This window comes from Rhinoraja longicauda, chromosome 10, assembly GCF_053455715.1.
Source record: "Rhinoraja longicauda isolate Sanriku21f chromosome 10, sRhiLon1.1, whole genome shotgun sequence".
Taxonomy (NCBI): domain Eukaryota; kingdom Metazoa; phylum Chordata; class Chondrichthyes; order Rajiformes; family Arhynchobatidae; genus Rhinoraja; species Rhinoraja longicauda.
In genome coordinates this window covers 35,591,642-35,605,514 of record NC_135962.1, presented here as the reverse complement: position 1 = coordinate 35,605,514, position 13,873 = coordinate 35,591,642, and the positions used below count along the sequence as shown (strand labels likewise).

Sequence of the window (13,873 nt, the reverse complement as noted above, 5' to 3'; positions counted from 1 at the left end):
CAGACTTGTCAAGAAATAATATGCTGGAGTCTTACTCACAGAATTCTACCTTTCAGCCAATGTTCCACACTTTTCTACCACAATATCCTGTCCCACAGAGAGAAATGAATGACGGAACAATGTTATACAATGGTCTAAATATTAACTTCAGGTCTCTTGAGATTAGATCAAACAGGTCGGAAAACATCTTATTGATAACCATATGCTCTTCTCCCTCAATGGATGAACTAGTACTTCCCCATATTAAACATCGCTTAAATCACAGCAAGGAAAGCTCCTCAAAATAAAGAAGCAGCTTAATAAATAAACTATCCATAACACTCACATAGTTTTAATCATTATCCTTGGAAATTATAGATTGTATGTCTTGTCAAGATTTCCCTTCCATTCAAAAACAACAAATTATGAAACCTGAAGGTGAATTTTCTTAAATCAGAACATCGAGGTTTTGGTGATCTATTAAGCTGCAAATTGTTTTAAGCAACAACTAGTCAACAACTTTACGATTTAAAATTATTTCATGCATCTATATAACGTGTACATGTCTGAAAGTCTGCTGCTTCATTTGTAGAGAAAACTTTGCTGGTAAATCTTTACATTTTAAAAGGCAACTCACCACTTTCAGTAGGAAAATAACTGCAGATGCTGGTACAAATCGAAGGTATCACGAAATGCTGGAGTAACTCAGCGGGTCAGGCATCATCTCTGGAGAGAAGGAATGGGTGATGTTTCGGGTCGAGACCCTTCTTCAAACTGATGTCGGGGGGGCGGGACAAAGAAAGGATATAGGTGGAGACAGGAAGACAGTGGGAGAACTGGGAAGGGGGAGGGGAAGATAGGGACAGAGGAGCTATCTAAAGTTAGAGAAGTCAATGTTCATATCGCTGGGCTGCAAGCTGCCCAAGCGAAATATGAGGTGCTGTTCCTCCAATTTGCAGTGGGCTTCACTGTGGCACTGGAGGAGGCCCATGACAGAAAGGTCAGACTGGGAGTGGGAGTTGAAGTGCTGAGCCACCGGGAGATCAGGTTGGTTAAGGCGGACTGAGCGAAGGTGTTGAGCGAAACGATCGCCGAGCCTGCGTTTGGTCTCGTCGATGTAGAGAAGTTGAAATCTGGAACAGCGGATACAATAGATGAGGTTGGAGGAGGTGCAGGTGAACCTCTGCCTCACCTGGAAAGAATGTTTGGGTCCTTGGATGAAGTCGAGGGGGAGATAAAGGGACAAGTGTTGCATCTCCTGCAGTTGCAGGGGAAAGTGCCTGGGGAGGGGGTGATTTGAGGAGGAAGGGAGGAGTGGACCAGGGAGTTACGGAGGGAACGGTCTCTGCAGAAAGCAGAAAGGGGAGGAGATGGGAAGATACCAGCACTTTCAGTGGTAGAAAACTTATTTTAGAGATACAGCATGGAAACAGGCCCTTCGGCCCTCCAAGTCCACATGGACCATGACCACCTGTTCACACTAGTGTAGATTATTATTGCCACATGTACTGAGGTACTGTAAAAAGCTTTTGTTGCATTCTATCCGGTCAAAGACTATATATGATTAGAAACATAGAAAATAGGTGCAGGAGTAGGCCATTCGGCCCTTCGAGCCTGCACCGCCATTCAATATGATCATGGCTGATCATCCAACTGAGTATCCCGTACCTGCCTTCTCTCCATACCCCCTGATCCCTTCAGCCACAAGGGCCACATCTAACTCCCTCTTAAATATAGCCAATGAACTGGCCTCAACTACCTTCTGTGGCAGAGAATTCCACAGATTCACCACTCTGTGTGAAAAAAAAACGTTCTCATCTCGGTCCTAAAAGACTTCCCCCTTATCCTTAAACTGTGACCCCTTGTTCTGGACTTCCACAACGTCGGGAACAATCTTCCTGCATCTAGCCTGTCCAACCCCTTAAGAATTTTGTAAGTTTCTATAAGATCCCCCCTCAATCTTCTAAATTCCAGCGAGTATAAGCCGAGTCTATCCAGTCTTTCTTCATATGAAAGTCCTGCCATCCCAGGAATCAATCTGATGAACCTTCTCTGTACTCCCTCTATGGCAAGAATGTCTTTCCTCAGATTAGGAGACCAAAACTGTACGCAATACTTCAGGTGTGGTCTCACCAATGCCCTGTACAACTGCTGCAGAACCTCCCTGCTCCTATACTCAAATCAAGTTACAATCAAGCCGTCCATAACTTACAGATAAAGGATAAAGGTAACATTTAATAAGTTCAAAAGTGATAGGAAAGGAATTAGTCCATGAGGCCCATCGTCTACTCCGCCATTCAATCATGGCTGATCTATCTCTCCCTCCTAACCCCATTCTCCTGCTTTCTCCCCATAACCCGATACACATACTAATCAGGAATCTACCTATGTCCACCTTAAATATAGCCACTGACTTGGCCTCCACAACCTTCTGTGGTGAAGAATTCCACAGATTCACCACCATCTGACCAAATAAATTCCTCCTTATCTCTTTCCGAAAATAACGTTCTTTAATTCTGAGGGTGTGCCTTCTAATCCTAGACTCTCCCACTGGTGAAAACATCCTCTCCATAACATGCTATCCAGCCCTTTCACTATTCAGTACATTTCAATGAGGTCCCCCATTATCCTTCTAAACTCCAGCGAGTACAGGCCCAGTGCCATCAAATGTTCATCATATGCTAACCCACTTATTCATGGGATCATTCTTGTAAATAAGGGGAAAACAACGGGAACGGGACAAGGGGCAGGCGACCTGTCGGTAGAGAGAGCTCCGTACAGCCCCTGTCCCACTCGATGCCTACATTGAGTATAATGTTTTGGGGGGTGGGGGTGGAGAGGAAAACGGGACAAGGGACAGGTACACTATTGGGGTGACGTAGAGGGAACACCATACTGCCCTGTCCCCTACTCTCCCCTCTCCCGTCCCTACCCATTCCCAACCCCTCACCTCCTCTCCTGTCCCTTCCCATTCCCCTCTCCCATCCCTTCCCTCTCGTCCCATCCACTCCTCCTTTTCTCACTCCTCGTCCCATCTCCTCCTGTCCTGTCCCATCCCCTCCTCTCCAGTCTCTCCTCTCCATGTCCTCCCTTCGCGTCCCATCCTGTCCCCTCTCCTCCAGCCCCACCCCGACCTTTCCCTTCCCACCCCTCCTGCATCATCCTTTCATCTCCTGGACCGTCCCCTCCCCTCTCCTCACTTCCTGTACTGCCCCTGATGCCTGCACTACCCCCCAAAGTGCCATCAGATTACCAAAGATGTGCGATCATTCTCCTTGGCCTGCCCGACCTTCGATCTCTGAACCCCCCCCTCTCCCTCCCTCCCGAATGTTCGTGCCCGGCATGTGAGGAGGTGCCCCTCCTCTGGACGACCCCTTCCTTCTGTCGCCGGGCACAAGGGCACAACACCCTCACTGTGGGTCCGGCCTTACAGCGGGAGCGATGGTCTCCTGCACAACCGCCAAGATTACGGACCCTTCACTGCCCAGATCAAAGGTCGGGATCGATGGCCGCAAGGTCACACTCGCCTTTAACTCATCATGTGGCTTCCTCCTGTCCTCCCTCTCCCCTCAAAACCCCCCCGCCATCCTCGCTCCCCTCGCCACTCAAAAAGACAGAGGGACGATTCCATGTTGCAGCTCTCCGCAGACCCATTGGGAGTGCACGATGGCGGATCGGAATCTGTCTCCCTCTCCCCTTCCTCTCTCCCGTTCTCCCTCCCTTTCACGCCCTCCTCCCTTTGTCCCTCACCCAATCACACCCCTCCTCTTTGCACTCCCAAACTCCCCCCCCCCCCAGGAGGGGAATTGACGAGGGGAGGGGGAGGTGAGGGGAGGGGTAGTGAGGGGAGGGGGAGTGAGGGGAGGGGGAGTGAGGGGAGGGGGAGTGAGGGGAGGGGGAGTGAGGGGAGGGGGAGTGAGGGGAGGGGGAGTGAGGGGAGGGGGAGTGAGGGGAGGGGGAGTGAGGGGAGGGGGAGTGAGGGGAGGGGGAGTGAGGGGAGGGGGAGTGAGGGGAGGGGGAGTGAGGGGAGGGGAGGGGGAGTGAGGGGAGGTGGAGTGAGGGGAGGTGGAGTGAGGGGAGGGGAAGTGAGGGGAGGTGGAGTGAGGGGAGGGGAAGTGAGGGGAGGGGAAGTGAGGGGAGGGGAAGTGAGGGGAGGGGAAGTGAGAAGGGAAGTGAGGGGAGGGGGAAGGGAAGTGAGGGGAGGGGAAGGGAAGTGAGGGGAGGGGGAAGGGAAGTGAGGGGTGAGGGGAGGGGAAGTCAGGGGAGGGGGAAGGGAAGTGAGGGGAGGGGAAGGGAAGTGAGGGGAGGGGAAGGGAAGTGAGGGGAGGGGGAAGGGAAGTGAGGGGAGGGGGAAGGGAAGTGAGGGGAGGGGGAAGGGAAGTGAGGGGAGGGGGAGGGCAAGTGAGAGGGGAAGTGAGGGGAGTGGGAGGGAGAGGGGAGTGGGAGGGCGAGGGGAGTGCGAGGGGAGGCGATGCGGAGTGGAAATGGAGGGGAGTGGAGGGGGAAGGGAAGTGAGGGGAATGGAAATGGAGGGGAGTGGAAATGGAGGGGAAAGGAATTTGAGGGGGAAGGGGACGGAAAGGGAGGGGGAACCTCACCTTTCATCAGTAGGTTAAGGGTCTGCTCCTGGAGAGAGCCGTCAATGTATTTAAAGTGATATAAGACTCCGTTAATGCAAGCTGAACTCCAATAAAGTTTGATTAAAGATAGTTCAACGGTCTCCTATGAAGGAGATGGGGGGGGGGGGGTCAGGACCGCACTTTGACTGGTGAGAGGACCGTTCAGCTGTCTGATCACATCTGGGAAAGAACTGTCCCTGAATCTCGAGGCACCTGTCTTTATCGCTTGCCTGTTGAGAGAGAGGGGAGAAGAGGGAGTGGCAGGGGTGAGGTTGGTCCTTGAAGAACCTCTGGAATCTAATCCTGCATTCCAAATAATGTGCTGCTTCACTTCCTGAAGTCAATCACAATCTCCTTTGTTTTGCTGACATTGAGAGAGAGGTTGTTGTCTGTTTTATCATTTATGAAATACCCCCCAGCAATGTTATCTGAAGCCTAGTCAAGTACTGCTTGCACAATGTCAAATTTTGACCTTACTATCGACTCTCTCCTTCCCTGCAGGGTACTTAATTTGTCAGGATGCTTGCCCTTTCTCTCATATCTTGCCCAAACCCAGGCTGATAAATCACAATAGTGCAAATGACATGTTACAAAGACTAAAATTACTGGATTCGATGTCACCACAAACTCTTGTCATTAACTCCATCTTTCCATAAAAATGGTTCAAGACAAAGTAGTCAATTTGCAATATCTATACCCATATTTTTGAGCATTTAACTTAACCTAAAAAAAAATAACATTTGCATCAATGTTCGCTTATGTTTAGAGATACAACATGAAAGTTTACACTAGTTCTGTTTTCTTATTTTCTCATCCACTCCCTACACACTCCAGGGACAATTTACAGAAACCAATTAATCTACAAACCGCGCGTCTTTTGGACGCGAGATTAAACCCGAGCACACGGGCACAAGGAGAAAGTGCAAACTCCACAAGCACAGCACTTGAGGTCAGGATCAAACCTGGGTTACCAGCACGGTGAGGCAGCACAGCTGCGCCACTATGCCACCAAAAGTCATGAAGTTACCCTGGCCTGTTTTACTGCATTACAGGTTGAACAGTGATTTTCCAGCACCCTCTATTTCAGAGGCTTTCTGGATCATCCATTTTTCCAGACCAACAGAGGTCGTGTGATAATAAAACAACAATACAACCTTGGCCCGCTAATGACACCCCTCCCATGGCTCTAAAGCACCATGCAGTGCCAGGAACTTAAAAAAACCAAAAGTAATATGTAAACTGAATGTGAATGGAATGACCTGCCTTCCCATCCCCGGCTCTCACCATCTCCCCAGCCATTTAGAGCTCCAGCTTCCTACCCCACACCGTACTCAAAATGCGCATCAGCAAGCCTCTCTCACCTGATGCTGTCTCTTGCTGTTGGCGGTGGCTTTACCCGCTTCCCGCTCGACCACTGCCGCCTGCTTCTCCCATCGCTCAGTTCAGTTGGCATCTTTCGCACCCCCCTCCTCCACCCCCTCTTCCCGCAGAGTTGCTGACATACTCCACCTTATAAGGTGGAAGGGAGCCGCACAGTAACCGCGTAAAACAGTAGTTTTAAAGTGAAACAACACAAAGTGTTGGAGTAACTCAGCTGACTGAATTACTCCAGCACTTTGTGTCCTTTTGTCTATTAACCATCATCTGCAGTCATCGGCAATAACAGACACCACTCCCACTGCTATGGTCCATTATAGCGAGAGTTTACTGTAAATGGACCATAGCTTGGCTACATGTTGAGCATGACATTGTGGGCCAAAGACCACATTACTGTTCTGTACAGTTCTATGTATTGACCTGATTGCTCTTCTGTAATTCCTGAACCTTCTTAGCAAACTCTTTTGCTTCTTTCTGGCACTGTTGTTCCAGTTTCTCCACCCTCCTTTGGATGCGTTCATCCAGCATCTTCAGTTCCTCAATGTGGTCCACAAATTCTTCCAAAAGCCTGTGGTATAAGATTATGTTGATTCAACATTTTTCATCAGAGGTTTACATAAAACAAAGTAAGGCTTTCTGTAAAAACTCATTGTTTCTAATATGTACCAATACCATTACATCATTTGGTTTCCCACATGACTACCTGCATTTTTTTCCCTTACTATTTTATATGCAAAATGCAAATCATTAAATGGTTCAAATAATTTCTGAAAAATTTAAGATTTCCCAAGAACCTGAGGGGCAATATGCAATGAGCTGCAAGAGACAGTGGTTGAGGCTTGTACAATAAAAACACTGAAGCTCAATTAGCAAGACATTTAATAATTTTAACAAATTGTCTGCCAGTTCAGTTGTTTAGGTTGTAGAATTTTATCCGTGTCAGTGGCCCAGAACACCAATGTCTCACACTTGGAATGCTAAACTAAAAGACCTGTTAAAATCCTACACCTTTTTGGATCAAAGGCTTCTGCTCCACCTCTGGAACCTCCACCTGGTGTCCTCCACGCTAGGCGCTCAATGTATTCATCAACATCAAAGGGTTCCTGAGAACAAAATAAACATCTGTATTACAACAGCCAGCAGAGATGCACACTTGAATTGACAAACATTGATAGTCCACTGTTACAAAGTCTGGCACAATTAAGATATATTAACAGGCATGCCCAACAAGCCCAAGGAAAATAAAAAGGATTTTTTCAATTTGAGGACTGATACATTATCTAAAAAAATAGATAAAATAAATTGATTTATGTTGCATTGATACAAAAATATATATCCGTAAGGATCATCTGGGCATAATTTGCAATCTCCGAGCACTTTAAAACATTGTAAACCCACCAAGGCACCTCCCAAATTATGACAACAAAAACTGAAAATTAGAATGATCCTAGTTGTTTGTCCTTCGCTATTACAAACAAAATAATTTACTGAATGAGGCTAATTGCTCAGTTCTTATGAATGTATGGAGAGAGAGGTTAACAAATATGTGCAGCATCCAATTATTTTCAGCAGAATTGTTAAATATACAGAAAATTTATTAATAATGTAAAGAATAATTGGTCAGAAACAATGATGCCATTTTTAGGTGACACACTTTGATCCTGTATCATTGTAAGTGAATCAATGCCAGCAGACTATTAGCACAAATCTAAGAAAGTTAAGTCAGCTATTCTAGTAAGTGTGGTACAGGTGCAAATAGGATCCTGATCATTATTTCAATACAAAATATGCAAAAGTGTCTTGTGATTTAAAAAAAAAGACGCATTCCGTACATCAAATTTTATGTTTATAAATTTCAAACAATTTCAAAAGACAGTTTGAATGAACTTTACATGCGACTATCCAAGACACAGCTAAACCCAGCCTTCCTTTTCTTTTTTGATAATTATAAAGGACTTATTCCTATTTCTATTCAAATTTGCTAATTCTGCCCATCTATCCAACGTCAATGTTGCAGCAATAGTTAATGTATGCAATGCAGTTTATGTACAAACAGATTACATATGTGGCAGTTAGTCTGGCTAACTTGATTATCCTGTATCTGTACATTGTGGACAACTTGATTGTAATATAGTACGTCTTTCTGCTGACTGGATTGCACACAACAATAAAGCTTTTCACTGTACTTCAGTACACATGACAATAAACTAAACTAATTCTGAGGTAGACACAAAATGGTGGCGTAACTCAGCGGGTCAGGCAGCATCTCTGGAGAGAAGGAATGGGTGATGTTTTGGGTCGAGAACCTTCTTCAGACTGATGAAGAAGGGTCTCGACCCAAAACGTCACCCGTTCCTTCTCTCCAGAGATGCTGGCTGACCCGCTGAGTTACTCCAGCATTTTGTGTCAACCTTCGATTTAAACCAGCACCTGTAGTTTTCTTTCCTAAACTAATTCTGAGAATCATCTCATCCAACCCGAGTTCATTTTACCAGCTTGAATGCGAGTAATTTGGAGAAATAATAAAGGACTTAAATGGAATTGTGCCAGTGAAATTTGTTTTGGGCAAGGCAAACAGAAGTCAAATCTTCCTATTACAGTATGGAACAGGGAGCAGTGGAGAATGGTTATGTTACTAAAGCAGTAATCCAGGGACACATTGAAATTCCTTTTGGGCAGATGGGATAATTACGAATTATTTGAATGTGTAAAACAAAATGACAACCAATAATTGTCATCACAAAGCTACTGGTTTGCTTTAAAAAACACTGATGCTCCAGGGAGCCTGTGCTCTCTGTGATTCCATGCCTCAGAACTGGCCAACCAGCTATTCAGTTCAAGGAGAATTAAATGCTGACCTGGCCGATAAAGTCCAAATTCACAAGACAGCATTTATTATCAAGCTTTATCCTGAGAAGTAGATGAACAGCCACATTCTTAAACCATTGCAGTCGTTTGCTTGCTGCTGAAATAACTTGGAGTCATTTTAAAATTATAACTTTACCTACATGTTGAATTGCCACTGGTGAATTGATGCAATAGATCTTAACATTAAATCAGACTGATAAACCTCAAAAGGAGATTAGTGGGTCTATTTTGCCCCCATTGACTTCTTGAAAGAGCTATCCATTGGTCCCACTGCCCTGCTCGTTCCCTATAGCCCAGTAAATTTGCCCTTGATTAAATTGTGTTTCAAAAATGACAGAAACCACATACTCATTAGATTCTCCTGACCACATTTCCAAAAGTAGTTTCCACCTAATCAACTCCCCCCCTCCAACTAGGTACAAAGGTTGGCCATGGCTAATTCTTTTTGAATTTCCCTAACCAAAGATAAATACACAATCTGCACCAAATGTATCCCCAATGGCTTCTAAAATTAGAAAATCACTTCATGAACCTTCACAAGACATGACTCCACTTGTTGAAAGTCAAAATGTACCACGATGACACTCAAAGAAAATGCAACACCCTGATTTCATGAGTACTTTGCACTGTTACTACTGATCTTATTCACTACCGACAATAGCAAATCTCTGCTCCAGGTGATAAAAAATGAAAGATTGTTACTGTAGACTAGAGTGGTCACATTACAAATATTTAAGTCAATTTTATAGATCTACATGGCATTTTTAAAACCACATATGGCCTGCTCAGCATAATTACTTTAAGGTTTACAACCTATATTTAAGGATCTAAATGAAATTCAAAAAACATACATCATTAAATAAAAGTTAGCATTCTTGCCAATCTGGATGCACGCGCTGCTGACATGCAATTGTATTGGATAATTATGAAAAATCAAAAATTTAAAATTGTTTGCAAAATCGTAATGCTTCTTGTTTTGATTAAATATCACCATCTCTGGCAATGCCTTTGTTAATTGCTCATCATGAGCAGTTGATGAAATTGTTTCCTGAAAGTGCAGTCAAAGTGGTACTCCCAAAAAGCTTGGTATTTCTTCGTTACACGCAAGTGACTTCCTAGATCATTTCAGAAGACAGCAATGCACCTTCATGTATGAATTAATTATAGGCCTAACATTGGGTGGATCTCAATGATCAACAGTAATTTCAGTGACACCATTGCTGACTTATGTTAGACATTTAATAATAATAACCTCTCCTGATTATTAGTCCTGGCTTCTGGTTCATTGATCTAATTATTCAATTGTGTTAGCACACCCCTTAATCATTACAAATACATTAAATAGCAAGGTTTCATTTTTTGGTCAAATAGTAAGTCATAATGAACCTGCAGTAATGAGCACATTACAATAAACAAAAGCGGATTCAAAGATCGTCCCCAACAATGAGATGTATTGAATACAACTAGCTTGGCAGTCAATGTGCAACTTTAGCAGACTGTTTCAGCTCAAAAGCTAGCAGGTTTAGCTAAAAATCATTTACCTTTACCAAATGTGCAGCAGCTAAAAATCAAGCCCTATTTCTACATGAATGAAAGGGAAAAGGTTGTCCTTTATTCAACTTGAACTGCAGGTCAGGATCAGGTCAATGGTCCAGAATTTCCAATTAGAAATTCTGTTTGCCTTTGAGTAATTACCGTTATAATTAAGGAAATTTGGCCGCATATTCTGGTGTATTTATATGCAGACTTAAACACAAAAATTCCTTTCAGTTCTGCTTTGCTTCTGCACAAGGTGCACTTAAGCATAAAAAGCAGCAATTATTGAACTGACAAGAGCTTCGGTAGTTCCTTTTATATATTACAAAAGCTTGTTCCTGCTGCACGTTTCACACAAACCTTAAAGGCAGAAATAGTACAGTTACTGCTCTTGGACTAAGAATTCACTTGCACACTCAACTTATCACTACCACAGATAATATCAAAACTGTATATTGCTAAATAAATATTTCAGAACATTTCTGCCATGTCATCTTCTGGCAGTGTATAGTCCAATCTTGACTTGTGACTGTAACTAGTTTATTGTAAAAATGTCCTTCACGATAGTATCAGTGTTTCCTGGAAATTTTTCAGCAACAATAAGGTGAAAATTATATTTGGCAGATCTGTGAAATGCTCCAGAGATCAGTGATCTCCCCACTACCCATACAACCTGGGGGAAATGACATGAGGAACACCTGCGAAAGGTCAAAATAATAATGCCTAATTAAAAGCGAGAAGCTCAAAGGCAATGATAACCTTGCACTAGATCAGTTAGAGACAAACAAATTAGACAGATCACTGAATGACTTGGCAGGACAAACAAAAATATTGGAAATAGGTCAGGTTAGGCAATATTTTTCATGAGAGGTACAGAGGTTCATCAAATATGGGCAAGCAGCCTGATTATAGAACATTTGAAAATTAATGACCAACAATATGTACCCTGCCCATGTCAATCACAGGACAATTTGCTTTTCAAATCTGAAAAGAACATCAACAATATTGCCAGCACATTCGCTCTACAAGACTGATCCTCACAGCATGAATTCTATATAAACTACTGTTTCCAAATCCATAACACGATATGCAAAAAGGAGCATCAACTCTAAATTCATCCACTCTGTCCCTTTCAGTCCATCTATTCCCAAAAGCACCATCCACACCATTGTAATCTAGATTTAGGCACATCGATAGTTTCCTCTGCAGCCTTGCATCTTCTAATATTTTAACTATAGACGATCCAAACAAAGTATGTTGCTTCTTCCATGCCCAAAGACGTTCTGGTAGATCATCACTGCTGTGATGATGAAACATAGAATAGCACAGCAAAGGCACAGGCCCTTCAACCCACAAAGTCTGTGCCAAACAGACTGCAGAGTTAAACTTATCTCATCTGCCTACACATGATCCATATCCTGTCTATTCTCTACATATGCATGTGCCAATTTAAAATCCTCTTCAATCCCACTCCTATCTATATCTGCCCCCACCACCATTCCTAGCAGTGTAATCAAGCCCCCACCATGTAAAAAAACATGCCCCACACATCTCCTTTTAAACTTTACCTCTCTCATCCAGAAGCTATGCCCTATAGTATTTGATATTTCCATCCTGGGAAAAAGGTTCTGATGGTCCGTCCTATATACGACTCTCATAATTTATTTTCTTCTATCAGCCTCAATACTCCAGAGGAAACAATCTAAATATGTCCAATTTCTCCTTGTAGCTCCAATCCAGGCATCATTTTGTTAAATCTCTTCTGTACCATCTCTAAAGCCTCCATTCTTCCTGTAATGGGGCAATGAATCCCCCAATGTTTCATCCTGAAGTTGTCACTCATGTGGAGTGCTGCAGTTCTCCAAATCTAATAATCAACTCACCCCTCCCCATAACCCCAAATCTATTTGTTTGAAAAGGCTCCATTTTCCCAGCTGTGCTTTCAAAAACACATTGGCCCCAACTCTAGAAATCCTATCAAAGCCCACCTTGCTCATATTAAAAGTTACCCTTTCACCATTCTTATTAGAACACTCCTTTATTTAACCATAGAACCTATTTATTTAAAGGCAACTTTTGAGTGGGTTGAGACATTTATCCATCTTAAAACAGTGCATCACTGATGCTAAGTTTCATGTTAAAGGTAAGAAAAAAGGAACAGAAAGAATTGAAAATTTACAGCTTTCATTGGAATGAAAGCAAACATGCGAGGATTTTTCATTATTTGGTAAATCACAAGAGATTTCTATTTCTATAAGATATGCTGAAGTACAATAGCTATTTAGAGGTAAAATTAATTGGATCACTCCAGGGACACACATCAATGCTGAGAACTATACACTCTCTATCATTCTCTTCATTCTACCTTTAGTATGTCTTTGGCTTGATTGCATTCATGTAGAGTATCTGATTTGATGGGGTAGCATGCAAACAAAAGCTTTTCATTGTACCTCAGTACACCTAAACTGAGTCAATTGGCACGATGGACCAAATAGCATCCTATGCATTTATTTCTATATGGGTAACAATAAATTTTATCAATCCACAGTCCTTTAGACTGCAATTAGTCTTTAAAAACAACTTTAACTCTGCTCAAGACAGGATTTTTTTGCAATCACTCCTTTGCAATCCAAATGATTTTGTTGAATTAATCTTAACATACTGTGGATCATGGTTAGTTCGCAGTTCTACTGAAAGGATAGCCATCCAAAATGTTGACTGCTTCTTTCTCAGTTGATATTGTATTGTTCTGGTCTTTATACAAAAAAAAATTCAGTAGCCCCAAAATTCCATTGTGACTGATCACGTCATTTATAACTCTCTTCCAGCATTGGTGTTTAACAACTAAGGCTGTCTGTTCAAAATATTTATGGTCTTTATTGCGGAGATTTCCAGCGACCCTACTATTTCATTGTTATGTGATTAATCATTTATAATGTACCCCGGCATTGATGTTTGGTCTTTACTAGATTACCAGCAACCCAAATATTTCATCATTGTTTGATTAATCACTTCGTTTATAGCTCACTCCAGTACTGATGTTTAATGACTGCCAGACCTCTCCGTGCCCCCTGTACTAGCGTAGTCACCATTCCCGTTTACCCACAGCCCCGGCCCCGAGCGACATCCACTGGGCGAGACCCGAACCGTAGGCGGCCCCACCTCGAACAGCTCTGCCGTGGTAGCCATGACTCCACAGTTGCTCCTTGTCCGTCCACCGAGCCGCCTACATAATGAAGTAATCCTGGAACGGCCTGCAAGAGACGCTGCCAACTCCCGAAAGGGGAAGCCAGAGACTCTGGGTCGGCCACTGACGATTCCCCCTCAGCAACCACGCCGCCGCCACCCCTCCATCTTCCCGCTTCACCGGAAGTCACTGAAGCCGTGCCGGGCGGGGGGCACGGCAGAGAGCGCATGCGCACACCGAGGCCGCGGGGCAACGTCGCGCGTGCGCACACCGAGGCCGCGGAACGACAGCGCGCCTGCGCGCCCTT

At 43.8% G+C, this 13,873-nt stretch overlaps 1 protein-coding gene and 1 non-coding gene across 2 annotated transcripts in view; both read right to left on the bottom strand.

Annotated features, from left to right (window-relative positions):
• exoc5 (exocyst complex component 5) overlaps window positions 1-13,762 on the bottom strand; it is a 50,800-nt gene extending 37,038 nt beyond the window's left edge. The window contains exons 1-3 of the mRNA XM_078406636.1: window positions 13,542-13,762; window positions 6,984-7,078; window positions 6,396-6,543 (exon numbers count right to left, since the gene is read on the bottom strand). Of these exons, the coding sequence (XP_078262762.1) occupies window positions 6,396-6,543; window positions 6,984-7,078; window positions 13,542-13,568 (270 nt within the window). The 5' untranslated portion in view covers window positions 13,569-13,762. The remainder of the gene's footprint in view (window positions 1-6,395; window positions 6,544-6,983; window positions 7,079-13,541) is intronic.
• Window positions 3,219-3,525, bottom strand: LOC144597742 (small nucleolar RNA U85). Its single transcript, XR_013547787.1, has one exon. It is a non-coding gene; the product is annotated as a small nucleolar RNA U85 (small nucleolar RNA).
• Window positions 13,763-13,873: the final 111 nt, after the last annotated feature.